This window comes from Heteronotia binoei, chromosome 5 (genome assembly GCF_032191835.1).
Source record: "Heteronotia binoei isolate CCM8104 ecotype False Entrance Well chromosome 5, APGP_CSIRO_Hbin_v1, whole genome shotgun sequence".
Classification (NCBI taxonomy): domain Eukaryota; kingdom Metazoa; phylum Chordata; class Lepidosauria; order Squamata; family Gekkonidae; genus Heteronotia; species Heteronotia binoei.
This window is the reverse complement of record NC_083227.1, coordinates 36,217,124-36,240,455: the sequence shown is the minus strand read 5'-3', so window position 1 is coordinate 36,240,455 and position 23,332 is coordinate 36,217,124. Positions and strand designations below refer to the sequence as shown.

Here is a 23,332-nt window from a genome sequence, read left to right as displayed (position 1 = left end):
ACCCTTGTTCCTGGCTCCACCCCTAATGTCTCCTGGCTCCACCCCCAAAGTCTCCTGTCTCCACCCCCAAAGTCCCCAGATATTTCTTGAATTGGACTTGGCAACCCTAGGCTGCAACTTAGGCTTCCCAATCCCCAGGTCCCAGATCCTCCGTTTTTACAGGCTTCACCCTGCCCCCAGCCAGCTAGCTGGCAGGGGAAGCCCCGCCCCCCACAATCACCATGTAGTTTTAGAGCTCCTGCAGGTCTGTTTTTAAAATATGTGCTTTTAAGGCTGAGCAGGAAGCAGGAGGCTGGATCTCCCTCATCTCTCACTCAGGAAAGGGAAGCAGAAAAGGCAGCTAAAGGAAGTGATGGTGTTTAGAGAAGCTGCTTTTGAGGCCCATAAAAGTTTGTGCTGAAAATTAATATTTTAAAGAAAAAGTCTACATATCTGATGCTGTCAGGGCCTTAGATACAGGACCACAAATTTCTTTGCCTTAAAGGGCCCCAAACACTTTAAGGAATAAGATGAGGAGCAGATATTGTCATTACGGTACCTGACTGTATGATGGAAGTGAAGACCTAATTAATCCCCATTCAGTCAAAAAGCTTGCCAAGTGGCCTTGAGCCACTCACTCAGGTTATTGTGTGGATAAATGGGGGAAAGTAGAACAATGTTAGCCAATCAGCTCCACAGAGAAAGTGTCGGATACAATGTATGAAATAATTAACAATGGGGATTTTTCTGGAAAAAGAGGTGCTAGAACTCTCAAGAGGGAAATGAAGGAGAACCACATGGGTGCCCCTGATGAACTTTTAAACATTTTTTTAGAATGTTGTTTCCACAAAACAATTCCATTCTACCACATTCCCTCAGAAAAAAAGCCCTGCTTAAATCTGTATACTCATTTACATGAAAAATCTCATTTGGCAGCCAGACAGCAGGAAGAAAAAGGGTTTCAACCAGAGGACAAGGAGGAGAGTTGGATTTATACCCTGCCCTTCATTCAGAGGGACTTAAAATCTCCTTCCCTTCCTCTCCCCCCGCTCCCCACAGACACCCTGTGAGGTAGGTGGGCCGGAGAGAGCTCTGAGAGAGAACTGCTCTTGAGAGAACAGCTCCATGAGAACTGTGACTGGCCCAAAGTCGTCCAGCTGACTGCTTGTGGAACGGCCAAGTCCGCATTTTTTCACCTTAGGCGGGCAAGGCAGTTGGCCCCCTTCCTGGAACGTGACGATCTAGCAACAGTGATCCATGCAACGGTCACCTCGAGGTTGGACTACTGCAATGCTCTCTACATGGGGCTGCCTCTGTGCCGAACCCGAAGGCTGCAGCTAGTGCAGAATGCCGCGGCCCGGCTGTTGTTAGGGCTCCCAAGAAGGGAGCACATCCAGCCGGGGCTCCGGGACCTGCACTGGCTGCCGATAGCTTACCGAGTCCGGTACAAGGTGCTGGTTATTACCTTTAAAGCCCTATATGGCCTAGGACCTGCCTACCTGAAGGACCGTCTCTCCCCGCATGTTCCCCAGAGAGTACTGAGATCAGGAACTAAAAATCTCCTAGATATCCCCGGGCCAAAGGAAGCCCGCTTAAAATCGACAAGGGACCGGGCCTTTTCTATTATGGCCCCCTCCTGGTGGAACCAGCTGCCGGAAGAGGTGAGGGCCCTGCGGGACCTCGCCCAGTTCTGCAGGGCCTGTAAGACAACCCTCTTCCGGCTGGCCTATGACTTGCTGGTACAAGAAACTGAGCGTAGTTATACTGGATGTCTGCTGCCCCCAATTTTTAAATGTTTTAAATGGTTCAATGTTTTAAATGGTTTAATATTTAAATTTAATGCTCTATGTTTAACGCCTATTTATGTTAGATTCCTGTGTTGTAAGCCGCCCTGAGCCACTTGTTGGGAAGGGCGGGATAGAAGTCATAAAATAAATAGATAGATAGATAGATAGATAGATAGATAGATAGATAGATAGATAGATAGATAGATAGATAGATAGATAGATAGATAGAGTGGGGAATCAAACCTGGTTCTCCAGATTAGAGTCCACTGCTCTTAACCACTACACCAAACTGAAAAACCAGCCAGTTGACCCAGGATTGCCATCAGTTGGTTACATAAAGATTAACCCCTTGCCCCTGCTTGGATGCACACCTTAATGTGGTGAGCAGGTTTTTGTGCGTCAGCAGAGTAAAATCACAGAATCATAGAGTTGGAAGGGACCTCCAGGGTCATCTAGTCCAACCCCCTACACAATGCAGGAAACTCACAAACACCTCCCCCTAAATTCACAGGATCTTCATTGCTGTCAGATGGCCATCTAGTCTGTTTAAAAAACTCCAAGGAAGGAGAGCCCACCACCTCCCAAGGAAGCCTGTTCCACTGAGGAATATAATGGTCAGGAAGTTCTTCCTAATGTTGAGCCGGAAACTCGTTTGATTTAAAATATGTGAAATATCATAAGGAATTTAGATCGAGATGGGTAGCTATGTTAGTCTATCAGTAGCAGTAGAAAACAGTAGTAGTCCAGTTGCACCTTAAAGACTGATATCTTGGATAGTTTCTTCATAGGGCATTTTAGCTTGGTTTTTATTGTTTTAAACTTATGTATTTTGTATTCTGATGTGCATCTCCCAGACCCTGGTGTGAGCTGGGATGGGGCAATTAATTAAGTCTAATATATAAATAAATACTACAATTTGTGGCAGATATCTTCTTCAGAAAGCTCATACCCTGTAAGGAATTTAGACTCTGTCAAGAGGCTAAACTCCTTGCAGAGTCACTCAAGGTGGAATGGTCACAGCTGAGACACCAGACGTAACCAACCTCTTCAGGGATAAATGGCCACATCAACAAAAAAGAATAGACAGTTCCAGTGGTGATGGGAGTGCAGAAATCCTTGAAGGGTAGCTACTGGGCAGCAACAGTAGTGCAAGGTGACAGTGGTGGAGGATTTTTCATTTATTTATTTCCTTAAATTTCTATGCTGCCCTCTCCGCAAGCAGACTCAGGGCGGCTAAAAGACATTTATATTTTCATAGACAACAGCAGTGACACTTCACCTAAACCTGGTTAGTACTTTGCAGAAGGCAAACTACTTCTGATAATCTCTTACCCTATGAAGAGACTATGCAAAATGAAACAAGATATAGTGCTGGAAGACAGGACCTCCCAGGTCAGACAGCTCTCAATCAGCTACTGGGGAAGAAGTGCAAGTAGTGCTATTCTTAATGACGCAACTGAACTAAAGCCAAAAGGACATTCAGTTGTTATTTTAGCATCCATGCACAGCATTCAACACATACAATAAGAACAAAGAATGTGAGAAGTAAGAAAATGAAAATGAATGGTAAAATGAAAAGCAGAACACAGCAATCCTGAGAGTTAAGTGAACTACAGCAGACTGGATTAGGACGTTTTCAGTCAGAAAATTACGAAGTGTTTTACTCTGGAAATGACAAACACAGAAGTAATGTAGTTGCTCTAGCACTGAGGTGAGATGTAGCACAAGCTATCAGGGGCTATAATATAAATTCTGACCAAATAATACCAGACTTAATTGAAAACCTATCAACGTAAACATAATTCAGGTTTATGCCCCAACTATAAATGCTAAAGAGGAAGAAATGTAAAAGCATTTATCCAGTGTTTAGGAAGAAACTGATCACGCACCTAAACAAGATGTGTTGATAACCATAGGTAACCAGAATGCAAAAATAGGAAACAAAGGAGAATTAGATATTGTGGAAAGATTTGAGCAAAGAGCATGAAATGAAGCAGGAGAATGATTCATAGAATTCTGTGAAGACAAGTTTTTCATTGCAAACACACATTTCAGGCAACTGAACAGACTACTGCACATGTGGACATCACCTGTTGGGCAATACAGAAATCAAATAGATAACATAACTGGAATCAGAAGATGGGAGATGCACTATTCTCTCTGCTAAAATAAGACCAGGAGCTGATTGTGGTACAAGCCACAAAATCGTTAAGGCCAAATATTAGAACAAAACTGAAGAAAAGCACCAGAACATTCGTAGTGCCAAAATACAATCTAAACAACATTCCTGAAGAGTTTAAAGACCATGTAAAGAAAAGATTTACTAGGTTCAAGTGAACATGAACTGGAAGAATTACCAAGGAAGAATGCACAAAGGCTACTCCTTTAGCCAAAAGAAAAGAAAAGCCTCAATGGATGACTGATGACACAAAATTATTCTGGATGCTTATAATATAGTGGGTTCAATGCATAGAGGAGACGCGGTTGCAGTGATCAAAGCTCTTTATTGAGTTACAGCATGGTAACTTGCTACTAAGAAGACTGCTGAAATGGGCCAACGGGGCCAACTATATACAGTTCAAGGTTCCCATGCTAGGACACCATTGGATCATTCAAACCAGCAGGGGGCCCGTGATTGGAGCAGGGCAGCAGGGATTTGGATCCTACTGCCCATTGTTCCTGAGTCCCCAAGCTCAGGCCTCAAAGCTCCAATGAGCCAGGCAGGAACACTAGTAATAATATACACATTGGTTCACATACACAACAATGCTGAAAACCAAGGCTGTCTGTAAAGAGCTCCAAGAGGACCTCCACAAACCGGGTGAGTGGGCAAATGGTTCAGTGTTTGTAAGTGTAAGGTGATACACACTGGGACAATAAAATCTAACTTTTAAGTATAGGCTAGTGGGGTCTGAACTTTCTGAGCCTAAGCGGAAAGATCTTGGGGTTGTAGTGGATAGCTCCATGGAAGTGTCAACCCAGAGTGCTGCAGTGGTAAAAAGCCAAATTCTATTTTAGGGATTATTAGGAAAGGGATTGAGAATAAAACATCTGATAATGTAATGCCCCTGTACAGATCTATGGTGCAGCCTTATTTGGAATACTAGGTACAATTCTGGTCACTGTGTCTCAAAAAGGGCATTGCAGAGCTGGAAAAAGTACAGAGGGCAACCAAGCCAACCAGGAGGTTGAGCACCTTCCCTATGAGGAAAGGCTGAAGAGTCTGGGACTTTTCAGTTTAGAAAAGAGATGACTAAGAGGGTACATGATAGAAGTTTATAAATGCAAGGGGAGGAGAGAGTTGACAAAGAGAACCCCCCCCCCAAAAAAAAATTCTAGAGCTTGAAGACATCCAATGAAGTTGATGGGCAGTAGGTTCAGAATGGACTAAAGGAAACACTAATTTACATAGAGAGTGATTAAAATGTAGAATTCTCTACTGGAGGATGTGGTGATGGCCACAAGAATAAACAGCTTTATAAGAGGATTAGAGAGATTCATGGAAGATAAGTCTATCCATGACTACTAGCCATGGTGACTGAGAGGAACTTTCACATTTAGAGGCACTAAGCTTCTGGATCCCAGAGCCAGAAGACAACATCAGGAGAAGGCCTTGACCTCTATGCCCTGATGTTGGTTGTCCACAGGAACTGTTTGGCCACTGTGCGAGACAGTGCAAAGTAATGCACATTGGGGCCAAGAATCCCAGCTACAAATACAAGTTGATGGGGTGTGAACTGGCAGAGACAGACCAAGAGAGAAATCTTGGGGTCGTGGTAGCTAACTCACTGAAAATGTCAAGACAGTGTGCGATTGCAATAAAAAAGGCCAACACCATGCTGGGAATTATTAGGAAGGGAATTGAAAACAAATCAGCCAGTAACATAATGCCCCTGTATAAATCGATGGTGCGGTCTCATTTGGAACACTGTGTGCAATTCTGGTCACTGCACCTCAAAAAGGATATTATAGCATTGGAAAAAGTGCAGAAAAGGGCAACTAGAATGATTAAAGGTTTGGAACACTTTCCCTATGAAGAAAGGTTAAAATGCTTGAGGCTCTTTAGCTTGGAGAAACATCGACTGCGGGGTGACATGATAGAGGTTTACAAGATTATGCATGGGATGGAGAAGGAAGAGAAAGAAGTACTTTTCTCCCTTTCTCACAATACTAGAACTTGTGCGCATTCAATGAAATTGCTGAGCAGTCGGGTTAGAACGGATAAAAGGAGGCACTTCTTCACCCAAAGGGTGATTAACATGTGGAATTCACTGCCACAGGAGGTGGTGGCGGCTACAAGCATAGCCAGCTTCAAGAGGGGTTTGGATGAAAATATGGAGCAGAGGTCCATCGGTGGCTATTAGCCACAGTGTGTGTGTGTATATATATATAATTTTTTTGGCCACTGTGTGACACAGAGTGTTGGACTGGATGGGCCATTGGCCTGATCCAACATGGCTTCTCTTATGTTCTTATGTTCTTAGTATGCTGGACTAGATGGACTGATCCAGCAGGGCTCTTCTTATGTTCTTACGGATGACTGATGTAACTCTTAAAACTGCTAAAGATAGATGTGAACCAAAAATAAAAGATGACAGAAATAGAATCAGAAGTCTAAATGCAGTGTTCCAATGACTTGCATGTAACGTCAAAAAGAACTACTGTGATAATCAGTGTAAAGAAACAGAAGAGATCAACAAAATAGGAAGAACAAAATGTATGTTATGCAAGATCCAAGTAAACAGAAGTAAAATTTAAAGCATGGCTAGGAATGCTGAAAGATCAACACAGAAATGCATTATATGAACAGGAGAAAATAAAGAAAAGATGTGAACAAAATGTGAAAAACTATGCAAAAGAGATGAAAGGATATCAGATTCCTTCCAATATTTTTTTTTAAATGAAGAACCTACAGTTTTATACGGTAAAGTAAAAGCTGCACTGAGAGCAATTGGGAGAAATAAATCACAAGGAGTAGATAGAGCATCAATAGAGCTATTCCAAGCCACAGAAACAGAGTCCATCAGATCTTAACAACATTGTGCCAGCAAATATGGAAAACAAACTAATGGCCGACAGATGACAGACATTCAATTTACATCCCAATTCCAAAAGAGGAGCTGTCAAAAACTGTAGCAACTATTGGACTATTGCATTAATTTATCATGCAAAGTGATGCTCAAAATTGTAAAACTGGAACCATATATGGAACGAGAAATGCCAGATGTTCAGGCTGGATTCAGAAAGGAAGAGGCACTAGAGATCATTTTGCAAATTCACGTTTCTTTATGGAGCATATAAGAGAATTTTGGGAGAAAATCAGTTTGTGTAACTGAGCTTAGAGGGAACACTGCTCCCAACCACGTGCTAAAAGGTAAAGGTAGTCCCCTGTGCAAGCACCAGTCGTTTTCGACTCTGGGGTGACATTACTTTCACAACGTTTTCACGGCAGACTTTTTTGTTGTGGTTTGCCATTGCCTTCCCCAGTCATCTACAGTTTCCTCCTGCAAGCTGGGTACTCCTTTTTCCGACCTTGGAAGGATGGAAGGCTGAGTCAACCTTGAGCCGGCTACCTGAACCCAGCTTCCACCAAGATCAAACTCAGGTCGTGAGCAGAGCTTAGGACTGCAGTACTGCAGCTTTACCACTCTGCACCATGGGGCTCTTTTTAACCATACGCTACTACCCCCCAAAGAATCCCTTTCAAGAGGGATGTGGCATTGGCCTTACAGAGGGACTTCACAGACACATTTTGAGGTCCCTCTGCTTCCTCAGCTATTGGGCTGTGTGTGCAAATATTTTAATACATTACATTCAAATGTAACAACAGATAGCAGCGGTACAGGGTGTGGGTTTTTAATGTTTGAAACATTTTAACATACATTTTCTTACTGCAGTGCTTACAATGGCTTTGTAAGGTACCTCTTATAGGATTACTATCCCCACGTTGGGGAGGAAGGCTGAAAAAAGTGCCTTGCCTGAGGAAGATACATAACACAGATAAGGTTGCCAATCTCCAGGTGGGGTCCAGTAATCTCCCGGAATTGCAACTGATCGCCAGAGGTCAGTTCACCTGGAGATAATGGCAGTTTCAGAAGGTGGGTATATCCTGCTGAGACACCTCCCTAAATGCTACTCTCATCAGGTTCCACACCAAACCTCCAGGAATTTCACTCCCTTGAGCTGGCAGCCCTACAAAACCTGAACTCGGGACATCCTGATTTGTGGTTGTCTTCTAGTTGCTACGCTGCTGAAGTTCTCATAAGAAAGTTGTGGAAAATAAGGCCCCATCCTGATAAATAGCAAACTTCTGATGACTCATGGTTCACATGCCTCAAGAAACAAGCTAGACTTTCCTCCCCACACATTCACACACTCCACAGATTCACCTACCAGCCTCCAGGTGGGACCTAGAGATACCCCAGAATTACAGCTTCTCTCCAGTCTACAGGGATCAGTTCTCTTGGAGAAAATGGATGCTTTGCAGGGTGGACTCTATGGCATTATACTGTATTGAGGTCCCTGTCTTCCCAGACTCCACCCCCAAATCTCCAGGAGTTTCCCCAACTTGTACCTGGCGATGATAACCCTCTCCCCCACTCGTGGCCAGGGAAGACCTGGCAACCCTACACACACCTCAAGTCATTAGCAATTGCATACCTGGGTTTCTGCAGCCTGGGCCTCCCTCTTCTAATCCTCAGACCAGTGTGTGTGTGGGGGGGAATTGGGCTCCTGGCTGAAATGTAGACCTCCCAGCATCTGAGCTTTAGTTCCATCCAACACCTGTGGCTCTGTCAGTTCTGACTTGTTTGAACCACCTCCCAAGAACACCAGCAAACTGAAATTGAAGCTGTAAAAATCATCATAGGATGGAGCTGGGCCGGGCCGGGGGGGGGCTAAGCAGGTTAAGGACAAGCTGGAAGGGCTAAATCTGTCTTTTGCAGCCTTCGCCAAGGCTAGTGAGGCCTTAAATGACAGAGGGATGTCAACACCAAGAGGGCAAAGGCTGTTTGGAGCGACAAGCACAAGTGTGACCCAGAGTGACCCATAAGCATGGAAGAAGGGAACTGCTTCAGAGAACAGATTCCCCTGGGCTGTAAAAGAGCAGAATTGCCAACTCCGAAGCTTCTGAAATTACAGACTCAGATTCCTGTTTCAATGGGACGTAGTTCTTTAAAACAGGAGAGAAAAGAACAAGGAATAAATTATAGGTCTGTGAGTTTTTTGTTTTGTTTTTTTAAATCTGTCTTCGGGATTCCTGTGGCCTTGGGTTAAATGAGGTCTTTTGGCAGGGGTGTGTGCTAGTCCCATTACAGGGGCACTAGATCTTGACATTATTGGCGGGTTTTGTTCGTCCCATTGGCAACATGGAGAAGCTAAGGCCCTCTGTGGGTGAGTGAATTTAGTACCCTAGATGGAATTATCCAAGTTGTTTCCAAAATTTCAAACAGATCCTGACTTCTTATATATATATATTTTTTTTAAAAACCATTGGACCAGTAAAGGGCAGAGGAGCACTGGGAGAGTATCTGAAGGTTCTAGATTCAATCCCCAGCACCTCCATAAAAGGGCCAGATAGCAGGTGGTAAGTCCCAGGAAGAGCTGCTGCCAGTCTGACTATACAATACTGCCAGACTAAAAGGCAGATTAAAACAAAATGAGAGGAGCCAAGGCTCAGTGGGAGATCATGTGTCTGATATGCCAAAATTCCCAGGTTCAATCCTTGGCATTTCCAGTTAAAAGGATCTGGCATTAGGTGATGTGAAAGAACTCTGTCTGAGACCCTGAAGAGCCTCTGCCAGTCTGAGTAGACAAGAGAATGATGGTCTGATTAAGTACAAGGTGAGCAACTAGGGATAAGGCGGCCAACAAGGGATAAGGTAACCAATTAGGGATAAGACCCACTGTGGAGAAAAATACAATGGGTTCTAGAAAGAGGCTCTTGGTGAGTGCCCGCCCCTTCCCACTCACCCAAGTGAAAGCATTCACTTCCCCCCACCATCTCAAGGCGAGCTGATCTCTGCCACCTGGAGAGCAGTTATAATTCTGAGTGATCTCCAGCTCTCACCTGGAGATTGGCAACAATGGTTCTCCAGGAGGAAATGGCATTGTACCTGTCTGAGGTCCCACCCCTCCTCAAACCCCACCATCTCTAGGTCCCACCCCTTAAATCTCCAGGAATTTCCTAACCTGGTGTTGGCAACCCTATCTCTTTCCCTTTATCTGCCCCTCTAACTTCAGCTTCCATCACCTTCCCCCTCCCTGCAACCTCTACATAGGAAAAGGACAGTCTTTCTTCACAGTGGGGAGGGCAAAGCAGCTTACATCATTCTCCTCTCCCCCCCATTTGATCTGAACAACAATCCTGTGAGGCAAGTTAGGCTGAAAGTCTGTGACTGGTCTAAAATCACCCAGCTGGCTTCCACAGCAAGAAAACTATGTCTAGTAGACCTTGCTGCCAGACTAATATTTTTGTATTGTTCATAAATTGTATTTATTGGTTTAATAATTACAGCTGTGAACTGAGAAAACAAATACTAATTTTTTGTATTGTTCACTTGTATTTATTGGTTTAGTAATTACAGCTGTGAGCTTTTACAGCTTTTGGTGCAGGTCTTTTTTCCCACCTTCCTCCCCAGTCTTTGATCCTCCAGGGCCTGACAGAGGTTCCCCCAGTTCTGGGGGCTCCAATCTGCCCGCCCACTGACTGGTAGGGAAGCCCCGCCCCCAAGTCCAACTGCCAGTGGCCACCCCTCTCCTGCAAGATTTAAAGGGCCCTTCAGCTGATTGGTGGAGAGCACATGGCCCACCAATAATTTGGAGGGCCCTTTAAATCTTGTAGGAGGGAAAGGTGTGGGTGCCTCTACTTCTTCCCCAAAGCATTTAAAGGATCCCTTTAAATGATACGAAGAAGCAGGGAGTAGTGTGTGCCTGCAATCCAAGCTGCCAGTCCCCAATGTGATGATATAACTTCTGTATGACATCATCACATTCAGTCTGTCCCCACCCCTGCCTGGAACGCCCCCCAAAGTTTCCTGCTGGGGGCTCAGAAGTACCTGGTAACCCTAATTATACCCCATTGAAGTCCCTCCCCTCCCCAAACCCCACCCTCCCCAGGTTCCACCCCCAAATCTCCAAGTATTTCCCAACCCAGAATTATGATGTCCAGTGGCAGCTCTCCCCTTAAGAGCCACAGCTTAACTCTTGCCCAGAAAGAGCTTCCAAGCCTCCAGATCCCAGATGGCCTCCCTCCCTCCTTACCCAGCGGAGTTACGTAGAAGTGAAGTAAAAATCTTCCACAGCTATTCCTTGCCTGTTCCCTTCACATAAATGTGACGGCTACCCACTCTCAGTCAGCTCATTTGGGAAGGAAATCCTCTCCTGAGATCCTCCTGAGAAGCTCTCCAGCTCTTTTGCCTGTCCCTACCACAGCCTCTCTTATATTCCTTTGTTCTTTGGTAGACACACAGAGAAAATGATCATTCTTATATCGGGAAGAAAAGAAATCCAAAGAAAAATTCTTCTGGAAAACCAGTTTACATTTGCAACGCAAAAGCCGCGGGACTTTGCGGCTCTTCCGGGTTCTGCAGAGCAAGCCGCGGGACTTTGTGGCTCTTCCGGGTTCTGCAGAGCAATTAGTGCGAAATCCGCGCAGACGCTGCGCGGTGAAGAGGGACGTCGCTCCCGATTAAGGTCAGTGCGAAAACGCTCATGGTAAAGTTCAAATCCCACAATCCTAAGCAGTATAAGGGAGACAATTCCCCTCCAGATCAGAGCCAGGGCAGATGACAGTCATCCCCTTGGAAGAAAGCCCTGCTGTCTCAGAAGTTGGAGGCTTCCTTTATTCACCAGGTTGAATAGCTCTGCTGTGGTTTGTCTACTTTTCCTTTTGTGAGTTACCCTGAGTTCCTCTTAAGGAAGGTGAGATATATTTTAATCAGGGGTGGAATTCTAGGAGGAGTTCCTTTGCATTAGGCTACACACCCCTGATGTAGCCAATTCTCCAAGAGCTTACAAAAAAGAGCCTTGTAAGCTCTTGGAGGATTGGTTACATCAGGGGTGTGTGGCCTAATATGCAAAGGAGCTCCTCCTAGAATTCCACCCCTGATTTTAATTAATGTGAGGGATTAGACAATTAATATGATCCCCTTTCAGAAGCACCAGTTAGTGGACACTGAGTGCCTCAAATTAACTTTGTGTTGTGTGAAGAAGTATTTTTCCCCCCGACTGAACTTCTCACTCATCAGATTCATGAAGTACCCAAATCACATCCAGCTACAATGAATCCTTACCATAGGAGAGGGCATCTTGGGCATGCTCCTGGACCTGCGCTCTCTGCCCTTCCTCTAAAGGAGCTCCTTCTTCTTCAGAGAATGTAGTGTCTGTCTTCACAGATAGTCCCCTCATCTGAAACAGCAGTGAGGAAGAGAGGTAAGAGATAGAATGGGAAAGAGACCAACGAATGGATCCTTCCCCACTCCCAGGCTCTGTGCCCTTTTATCAGCAGACCTGGTAAGTCTGCTGATACATTCCACAATATATTCCAAATCATAGTGTAAGGTCCTTAATGCCTTCAAGCAGGGCTTTTTTTGAGCAAGAACATACAGGAACGCAGTTCTGGCTGGCTTTGTACCAGGGGGTGTGGCCTAATATGCAAATGAGTTCCTGCTGGTCTTTTTCTACAAAAAAAAGCACTGCCTTCAAGAGTGGGTCTGGATAAGATAAATCCAAAAGCTGATGCTGAGATACACTTCTGGTATTCCTTTCACATTTCAGCATCAGGCATGCCCAATACATAAATGACAGAAATTTCTGGGTTCCAATTTTTAAGCTGTTTGGTCTGATGAAGGATGCAAAGGAAATAACCGAAATGTGTCTCAGCATCGGCTTTTGGATTTCTCTTATCCAAACTCACTCTTGAAGGCATTACGGACTTTGTATTATGAATTGGAATATATTGTGGGATCTAGGATATGAGGATTGCAATAGGAACTGACTGTATACTGGTCTTTGTGCACAGGTGAAATTGACTAGATGCCTGTGTGCATATTCCCAGTGTCTGAAGTCATGGCTGCCAACTATTCATATATAGAAATATCTCTAAGTGTTTTTTTCTATTGTACTTGCAAAAATATGCAATTTTGACTTACCATTGCATGAGCTGGACCTTCCATGGTCTTTGATTTATGGTCAGCTATTTGTACTTCAGACTTTTCTTGAGCTGTCTGCATCCTTCTTTGCTTTATAACTTGCACTATGTCATCTAAAGGAATATAATGCGCTGGAAACTCTGTCATCGGGACTTAACTTTCTGCCAGCAAATTCCATTGATAGGTGGTAATTGCCAATATCACAGACTCCTCTCAAAATTTCCTTTAGGTTGTAAGTCTGAAGAAAGTAAAAAGCCAGAATCATTTCATCCACGTGTTGTTCTTTCTCTTTGCACAGCCTTTTGAACACAGCGTTCATACTTTCCGATACATATGTTGTGACGCTGCTGGCTTCCTTATATATTCCTCTTTTTTCCAATAGCCATCTGCCACTGTTTCTCAAAAAAACTTCCTGCAGCTTCTGCTCAAAGTAACAGAGAAAACTAGCAGTCCACTTGACTTTCAGTTTTCCCAACAATTCCAGAAAGTCCTTTTCACTCTTACAATCCAACAGCTGAAGAATGCTGTTTGAGTAAACCAGCCTATCAGCTTTTCCTCCTTCATGTTCTGAGATCCAGATTTCCACATCTTTAATAATATGGTTCCAGCAAAGGACATATGAACAGTGTGGAATACCTTTTTGCATGCCTTGCATAACAGCTGTTTCCATGTCCGTGACTATCACTGTAGAATCATTGTTTATCTGAGGAACATGTTTCCCCATAAATGCAAAGAAAGTCTCATGCACGTTTGTGGTGCGCTTGTCATGAATCAAAATAGCCAGTGGTATTGCTGGCTTCTCCTCAAAAAATGTACATTGGAAAATTAGGGGGGAAACATAGAAATCTCCAAGCTGAAAAGTAGTGTCATAAGAAAGAAGCATAGTTTCATTTTGTGCCGCCACATATTCTTCAAATATATGAATAATTTCTGGGAGTGCCAGAATTACAGATTTCAGGGATTAGTGAGAATAGACATATAAACCCTTCCAGGGCATAGTGAAGCTCATACACAGCATATAAATCATCATGTCTGAGTCTCTTCTTCTTTTTCTTCTCATATCTGAGTTTGTTTTTTATTTTCTGCACGTCCTTAGGAAGCATCACTTTTACATGTCCAGGTGAAGCACTACCCATTGCTATTTTCTTCTGGTAAATTTTGCAGGGACAATCACATTTCTGCTCTGCAATCTCTTTCAGGACAGATGGCATGGTGCGTACAGAAGATCTGGTGGGATATTTTTTCATATTACTATGAGGCACAGAGGGCTGGGGTCTCTCATTTTGTCCAAGATAATGGACAATCACTCTGTTCACACTCCCATCCGGAAGTTCATATCCATATCGGTGGAACATCACTTGCTCTCCATTTATCAGTCTCTGGAAGTACATCTTTCGTATCAAAGGTTGCCCTCTTGGCAAAAGATGTCTTCCTTTATGGACCCATTGAAACTGGTCACACCTCCAGTCTTCTTTTTTATGCCGGTGTCCTTCAAAGCTATATAGAAACAGTTGCCCACATTTTGGATTGCAAGCAGGAAGAGTTGATAGTTTACTTACATCAGGGTTTCTTAGTATTTCTGCTGCTTCCTGGACAGAGAGTTGCTCAGACTTCATCATATATATTGTACTCATTGTTCATAAAAATCTGCCTCGCTTTCCCGACTTCTAGTAATATAGAACTGTACAAATTTGCTGTCTCTTAGCCAAGTGCACAGAGTGATTTTTGCTCACATGGGTGTGGTCTCTTTCATCTTCCTTTCTCTGCAAGAAATACAAAGCAGTTTAGCGTCCTCTATAGGAGAAGAATGTACAAGGTCATCCTTTCACCAAAAGGTATTTACAATGGCATTTGCTTGAATCTTATAAAAAATATTGACAGGAGAAAAATCCATAGCTTTCTCTAGTTTGCAATCCTTTCCCTCTGAGGGACATAGAGGTAGTAAATGACTAAGTCCCTCTTCATTCAAGAATTTTCAAGTTTTCCAAGGGGGGGTGTTGCTTTTTTTAAAAAAGTTACCTGAATAAAGAATAGCTACCTGAGTAATCCTGTGGCTTTCAAATAGATGTGCATACTACCAAAAATCCACATATGTAGCATATTAGGAGACAGGCTATTCATTCTTAGAAAGGAAAGGCCATCTTTTCTATTTTGTATTGTGACTGCCTAGCAAAATCAAGAGTTCATAAAATCTAAGGCCCACTAACTAAAATTTAAAACCAGTAATGAAAATTAACTATGGCTGAGAAATCAGCTAAGTTATAGCTAAGTGATCTAGTACTTAAACCAAATGGTGCAGGTAGCCCTAGTCTCTACCTGAATGTAGTACTAATGCAATCAAGGTGCAGTCCTATGGAACCCCATAGCAGAAAGGCAGAGTGTGAGCAACAGTACCCCAGAACCACTCCTGAAACCTGCACTCAGGTAGCAATGCAACCACTCAACTGTGGATAATATCCTTTCCAGAGTCAGTTGGGCCCAGAAAGGGTTAATGTTTCCATGTTTTGAATTTCAAAATATTATTCTGGAGTGTCTTAAACACATCCCACAGTTTTTTAGCAATGCTATTATTTGTTGAATGCCTGTTCCAAAGACATTTTGGCCCAGAGTGGGTTAATAAGAAGTGCATGATATTTTTGCATTTAGATTTCCAAAATATTGTTCTGGAGTGCCTCTAATACATCCCACTATTTTGGGTGGTACTATTATTTCTTTAACACCTATTCCTGCCTGTTTCAGGTTTTCCAGAGGCATCCAGGTTAATAAAAGCATGAGTGTTCCCCATTTTGATATTCAAAATCTTGTTCTGGGATGCCTTTAACACATCCCACTGTATTTTGCAAAACTATTATTTGTTGAATGCCTGTTCTGGGATGTTCCAGGGGCATTTTGGCCTGGAATGGGTTAATAAGGTGAGAGTTTCACATTTTCATTTCTAAAATATTGTTCTCAAGTGTCCATGATGCATCCCAGTGTTTTTGGGGGTATTATTGTTTCTTTAATGTCCATTCTGGCTTTTAGCCTGCCCTGAAAAAACAGTGGGATGCAGCTGCTCAAGAACAATATTTTTAAAATCCAAATGCAGAAGTATCATGCACGTATTAACCCTTTCTAGGCTATGATACCTCTGGAACACCACAAAACAGGCTGGAGCAGGCATTAAACAAATAATACCACCACAAAAAAAAAAGAAAAAGTGGTATGTGTTAAAGGCACTCTAGAACAATATTCTGGAAATACAAATGCAGAAATATCTTGTGCTTATTAACTTGTCCTGGGCCAAAATGCCTCTGGAACACTATGGGCTGGAATGGCATTAAACAATAACAGCTTCACTAAAAACAGTGTAATGAGTTAAAGGCACTTCAGAGCAATATTTTGGAAATCAAAACACAGAAATAATATGCACTTATTAACCCGTTTCCCAAAATGCGTCCAGAACAGGGAGGGGAAGTATTCTGGATCAAGACTAGAGTGGTTTAAGTCTTAGATACCAGAAAGTGTCCCATTTACAGTTCAAAACAAACTCACAAAAAGAACTGATTTTATTTCTACTGCACAGAAGTTCAGAGGTTTTAAAACTCACCTAGCTTCGGTATGCAGAATAGTACAGCTCGTTTTAATGAACAGGGTCTATTATCTTGGAACTTGGGACGGAAAGAACTTAATTTCACGCGTCTCCTTTGCCGATAAAGGATTAGAAGGAAGACAGGAAAAGAATAATACATTCCTATTTCCCGCCTCTAAGCTACAGGAAATGTCTCTTTTCTGAGCCTATGAAAAGGCTGCTTTGGAGCACCTGACTTGGAACTACAGTTCCCAAGAGGCATAGGGACTTAAAGATTTAAAGAAACAACAATTTTACTGACCCATCCAGGTGGGCAGCCGTGTTGGTCTGAAGCAACAGAGCAAAATATTCCAGCTTAATTTTACCGACTGTTACGGGCGTTTTACCAAGCTCTGCTGCAGCAGCACAGTTTACCAAGCTCTGCTGGAACAGCACAGGAGGTGTTCCACAGCTGAATGGTTGCATTCCTGCTTGAGTCTAACAGGAATGTTGCTGGATAGTAGTTGCTTACTCTCTTTGCCTTTGTGCTATGGGGTTCCGTAGGATTCCACCTTCCTTGTATTCAGGCAAAGATTAGGGCTACCTGCACCAGTTGGTTTAATTACTAGATCACTGAAGCTATCACTGCAGCTGATTTGGGAACTCTTGATTTTGCTATGCAGTCGTTATACAAAAATTATTAAAGATGCCCTTTCCTTCTACAAATGGAAAGTGACACTTATGTGTTAAATTGTAAGTTCAGACATTTCTATTAATACACCACATGTGGCTCTAACCTGGATAGCCCAGACAAGCCTGATCTTGTCAGATCTTTGAAGCTAAACGGGGGGGGGGGGGGGGGGGATTGTGGTTGGTACTTGGATGGGAGACTTCCTTGAAATACTCTGTTGAGAGGACAGTGGTAGGCTGTATTCAGCCACCTCTCTGAATGTCTTCCAGGCTCCCAGTGGGGGTCAGTCACCAGAGGTCGACATGACTTCCAGGTGCAGACAGACACAAACATGCTTTTTAAAAATGTGCCTACACACACGCTATTTTTAAAAATGTGCCACATATGAGGATTTTTGGCAGCATACAAATCTATTTGAAAGACAAAATTTTACTCATATAGCTATTCTTTACTCAGGTAACTATTTTTAGGCCCCCCCAAAGGCATTTGAATGAAGAGGAAGTTAGTCCTTCTCTTTCTCTCTCTCCCTTAGAGGCAAAGGATTGCAAACTAGAGGAAACTATGGATTTTTTATCCTGTCAGGTTTTTTTATAAGTTGAAATTAAGTATCACTGTAAACATCCTTTGGTGAAATGATGATCTTGTACAAGCTGCTTCTCCTAGAGAGGGTGCTAAAATGCCTGCTGTTTCTTGCAGAGAAAGATCTTTTCCTGTGCAAAAAAAGTGACCATACCCAGTAAGCAGAAATCACTTTGTGTACCATGCTAGGAGGTAATTTGTACTTCTAATTTACTTGAAGTAGGGAAAGTGAGGGAGATTTTCTGAACAAAGAGCATAATATATACGATGAAGTTTGAGCAACCCCTCACTGTGGGAAAAAAGCAGAAATTATAAGAACCCCTAACTCTTCCTCTTTGTAATCCAAAATGTGGACAGCTGTTTCTATATAGCTTTGAAAGATATCAGTATAAAAGATGACTGGAGGTGTGACCAGTCTCAGTGGGTCCAAAAACGACCCATGGGCCCAAGAAGGCAGCCTTTGATACAAAAGATGTACTTTCAGAGAGTGATAAATGGAGAGCAAGTGATGTTCCATCGATATGGATATGAATTCCCGGATGGAAGTGTGAACAGAGTGATTGTCCATTATCTTGGACAAGATGAGAGCCTCCATCCCTCTGTGCCTCATGGTAATATGAAAAAATACCCCCCAGATCTTATGTATGCGCCATGTCATCTGTCCTGAAAGAGATCGCAGAGTTGAAACATGATCATCCCTGCAAAATTTACCAGAAGAAAATTTTGCCAAGAAGCATTTTGCCATAGAATTTCAGTATTCACAAGTCATTGGATCCCAGGTTTCACCATGAGCCAACCAAAGCATCAAGTCCATTCACCACCACTAGGGTAGCCAACCTCCAGATGTGGCCTGGAAATCTCCCTTAATTAGAAGTGATCTCCCAGTGACAGTGAGGAGTTCCTCTAGAGAAAATAGCTGATTTGGAGGGTGGATTCTATGGCATTATACTACACGGAGGTCTCATCCTTTGCCAAATCCCTCTTTCCCCAGGCTCCCCCTCCAAAACCTCCAAGTATTTCCTGACTCAGAGTTGTCAACCCTAACCACCACTCCAATTCTCTGAAATGGTAGGAAGGTACTGTCATTCCTAGAAGGAATACTTAATTGACACATCTGAATGCTGTGTGGCTCCTTGTACTAACATCAGTGTTAACTATGTTTTTTCATAAACAGGGGTCTTAACAAACCATCCCAAACTCCCAGTTCAGTAGTTCCAAGGGGAGCCATGTTAGTCTACTGTAGTGAAATGCAGCAAACGTTCAGTGGCACCTTAAAAATGAACAGTGTTTATTTCAGCATGAGCTTCCATGAGTTGGAGATCACTTCCTCAGATGCAATGAAAGAAAGAATATCCTTTTCTTCAGTAAATGTGTACTGCAATCTGTAATTTTCTTCATGGAAATGAGGAAGATGATTTTCTTTCATTCATAGCATCTGAGGAAGTGAAGTCGGACTCACAAAAAGCTCAGCTGGAGTAAATACGGTCAGATTTTAAAGACCTATTGGATTCCTGTTTTGTTTTCCCAGCTCAGAGCCATAACTAGCTAATTTTGCGCCTGAGATAAAATTTTATTTATTTATTTAAATATAAAATTATTCATATCTTTGTATGTAAATAACAAGAATAACAACAATACAAGGTTTATTTTAGTGATGATATACTAATTCTGCACCCTTCAGCTTTGTGTGCCCCTTGTTACAACTTTCTCCCAGCTCCTTCCCAGCCCTAGTTCAAGGATATCTTTCTTATCTGCAAAATCCATTTCTATACCCTTGAAACAGACAGAAGCTCCCTTTATGCTTTAAGAGGGGATGTTAAGCAAGAGCTATCACCTATCAATCTTTTGATCTCCCTGGGCTTAATGGTTAGCCCTTTTATCACCTGTCTCCCTTGACCATTCTCCCAGTTCTTATCTGCTCCATTATTACCAGTGAAGGCAGATTTAAACTGTTTGGGATTGTAAAACCAAAGGTAATATGCAGCTTTCAGTCTCTGATGAAGGATAAAATATGCCAGACTTATGCTGTAACACCTCCTTGGGCCATTTTACTTCTTTAAGTCAATCAGTTAAAACTGACAAACAAAGGCTGAGTCCAATGGCACCTTTAAGACCAGGAAAGTTATACTTTGGGTACAAATTTTCATGTGCATATACACATTTCTTCGTATTATTACCTCATTCAATAAGAAGCTGGAGTATGATTGTTTTTTTTGAATGGCACAGGGTTTAATACAACAAAGTCTGAATCCAGTGGCATCTTTAAAGCCAACGTTTAATTCTGAATATAACCTTTTGTGTGCGTGCACAGTTCTTCAGATACTTGTAAAGCTTATACCCAGAATTAAACTTTGTTTTGGGGGGAGAGCAAGAGTGGGAGGGCTTCTGGAGTTCTGGCCCTACTGGTGGACCACCTGATGGCCCCTGGGTTTGGCCAGTGTGTAACACAGAGTGTTGGGCTGGATGTGCCTCTGGCCTGATCCAACATGGCTTCTCTTATGTTCTAATGATTTGGACAGAGCCCCTTCCCCTTTTTGTTCTCATTGATTTTAGCTCTGTGATCCTACAGAACTGTATCATTTATTGGCTGATTATTTTAAAATTTTATAATGCACTTTGAGTCTCAGTGAGAAAGTTTGTCTATAAATGAAGTAAACAAGCAAATAAATGACTATGTCACAGTTGAAGATATAGACTTTGGGTATGAGACTCACCGAATTAGTGTCCTTAATTTTAATACAAATCCATCATGCTCTTTCTTTTTCTAGCTCCAGACTTATTCCTATGGCTCCCTTACAAGGTATGAATGATAATTCATCCATCAAGGAACATGTGGAAACAGAAGCAGGAATGAAAAACTTGAGTTCATAGCCACATTTCTATTCTTCCCACAGCCAAAGGGGGAGGAGATCTGTGCTAAAACCTGGGATCATATAGCAGCCTTTTTGAGGCAGAGTTGAAGCTGGAATTCTGTCTGCTGGTGGTTGATTCTGATTTGGAGAAAGACCTGACAACTGTGAAGAAATTTGTGCAAGATAAAATGTGGGAGAAGAAAGTGGACTTGACTGACTTGAGAAACCAGATTACTGCCCTCAAAGAAGCTGAGTGGAAGTCTTGGGAAATGCTGATGGCAGGAGACCAATGAATTCAATGGATTGCAGACCCTAGTTGGGAATGGGCCAGGACAGACCTAATTAGGAAAAACAAGCAAGAATGCTCAGAATTCACAGGTTAATTACATTCTCATCTTAGTTATCTTGTGACATTTTATAAGTTTCCCAAAAATATTATCTTCCTTCTTAGCATAAATAGGTGACTTTGCAAACCTTCTATCTCTCTTCATGCTTATGAACTGATGGTGCAGGAGAGCATCATAGAGCCTAGAGGTGTGTACAACAACTTTAAAAAATTGTTTTGTAGTGCAGTTTCTGATTAACAAAGACAATGAATACAATGTGCTAGACCAGACCTAATTAGTACTGAAGTACCCAGAGGATCATCTCATCTCAAAGTTCTCCTGTCTACAGTCCTGAGGTTGTCAGAGAATGCCCTGCTGTGGGAATCCATAACGACAAGGCTGCTTTTCTTTGTTTAATGATTTTCAGGCCTTCTCAGCTGCTACCATGTTGTGTCCTAGGTTCAAATGGAGAACTGTTACTTTTGGAGGGAAGCTGAACAAGCCAAGCTTGTACTCCACACCAGGGTTCCAGAGAAGGCCTAAGCGTGCCCAATCAGGGGAAGGATTGAAACATAAGTAGCCAGTCAACATCTAGGCTCATACTGTACCCTGATAGGCCCTTAGGCCTCTGTAAATAGCCAATCCATGTACATAGTTAAGGTCCAATCAGAAGGGGGCAAGAATTGTATAAAGGAGCGGGAGGTTTGAATAGAGCTCAGTCTGTGTTGGTGTTCCTGAAGTAAAGCTTGCTGAAATCACTCTCCGCCTCTGGTCTCTTACTGCATCGACCCCAGTACTTTACATACCACAAAGCTTTGAATCTCAGGTTAGAATTTCCACTCTGTCATAGAAGCTCACTAGGTGACCTGGGGCTACAGTTTCTCTCAGCCTGATCAGCCACACCAGGTTGTTGTGAAGACAGGAGGGGAGACCGATATCGTAATTTACTTCAAAGAGAAAATGGGGGCTAAGTGTCTAAATGAAACGTTCAGAGTGCTCTGCCCACCCTCTTCTTAAAACCATTCTTACTATGGAAGACTTTTTAACAATTAATTTCTTGCCCTGATTTTATGTTATGTGATGATGAAGAGCTGGTTTTTATACCCCACTTTTCTGTACCTTAAGAGCACCGTGGCGCAGAATGGTAAAGCTGCAGTACTGCAGTCAGAGCCCTCTGCTCATGACCTGAGTTCGATTCCAGAAGAAGCTGGTTCAGTTAGCCGGCTCGAGGTTGACTCAGCCTTCCATCCTTCTGAGGTTGGGAAAATGAGTACCCAGCTTGCTGGGGGGAAAGTGTAATGACCGGGGAAGGCAATAGCAAACCACCCCATAAAAAGGTCTGCAATGAAAACGTTGTGAAAGCAGCGTCACCCCAGAGTCAGAAACGACTGGTGCTCGCACAGGGGACCTTTCCTTTTCCTTTCTGAACCGTCAAAGCGGCTTACAATAACCTTCCCTTCCTCTCCATGCAACAGGCAACTTGTGAGGCAGGTGGGGCTGAGAGCATTCTGAGAGAACTGTGACTGACCCAAGATCACCCAGCATGCTTCATATTGAGGAGTGGGGAATCAAACCTGGTTCTCCAAATCAGTCCACTGCTTTTATCCACTACACCATGCTGGTATGGTGTTAACTGATAGAAGCTGTTTTCAGCATCATTATTTTTATTGCCTTGTAATTATGGCTGGGAAGGTACTATCAGTCTTGGTAGGGTTGCCAGGTTCACCGCGGCCACCAACGGGGTCAGGGGAAAGGTTGCCAGATTTTCAGGTTGGGAAGCTCCTGGAGATTGGGGATGGAGTCTGGGGAGGACAGATACCGCAGTGAGGTATAATGTCTAGCCTTCAAAGCATCCATTTTCTCCAAGGGAACTGATCTCTGTACTCTGGAGATATGCTGTAATTCCAGAGGATCCCCCAGTCCTACCTGGAGGCTGGCATCCCTAAGTCTTGGCCTGTATCTCAGGCTGGAGTGGCAGCTTGTGAACAGTCTTAATAAAAAAACAGGAGAAAAAAAATAAATGATCATGCTGGTTCCAAGATCACCTGGTGAGCTTTGTGTCCAAGTAGGGATTTGAACTCACATCTCCATCCTGATTCAGCACTTTAACCACCACCCCGCAGCAGATTTTGCAAAGAGAACTTAGTGAAGGTACACTAGTATGAGTAATATAGCAATTTTTGATGAACCCAGACATGGATTTAACAAAACATGTCCAAAAAAATCCCTCCCATCCAACTCCAAGAGTTTTTCTATAATGCAGAAAATGGAACAAACTTTACTTAATTTTTTTAATGTTAGACGCACACAAGCATTACACACACAGGGTGTTTTCGCACTCACCTTCAAGTGGTGCGACCACCCTCCTCACGCCGGCGGATCTGCAGGGATTTCGCATAAGAAGCGCCGGAGCAGCCAAAA

At 43.0% G+C, this 23,332-nt stretch overlaps 1 protein-coding gene across 1 annotated transcript in view; it reads right to left on the bottom strand.

Annotated features, from left to right (window-relative positions):
* LOC132571943 (C-type lectin domain family 2 member D-related protein-like) overlaps window positions 1-13,063 on the bottom strand; it is a 34,139-nt gene extending 21,076 nt beyond the window's left edge. The window contains exons 1-2 of the mRNA XM_060238735.1: window positions 12,917-13,063; window positions 12,046-12,173 (exon numbers count right to left, since the gene is read on the bottom strand). Coding sequence (XP_060094718.1) covers window positions 12,046-12,173; window positions 12,917-13,063 — 275 coding nt within the window. The remainder of the gene's footprint in view (window positions 1-12,045; window positions 12,174-12,916) is intronic.
* Between the last annotated feature and the right edge of the window lie 10,269 nt (window positions 13,064-23,332).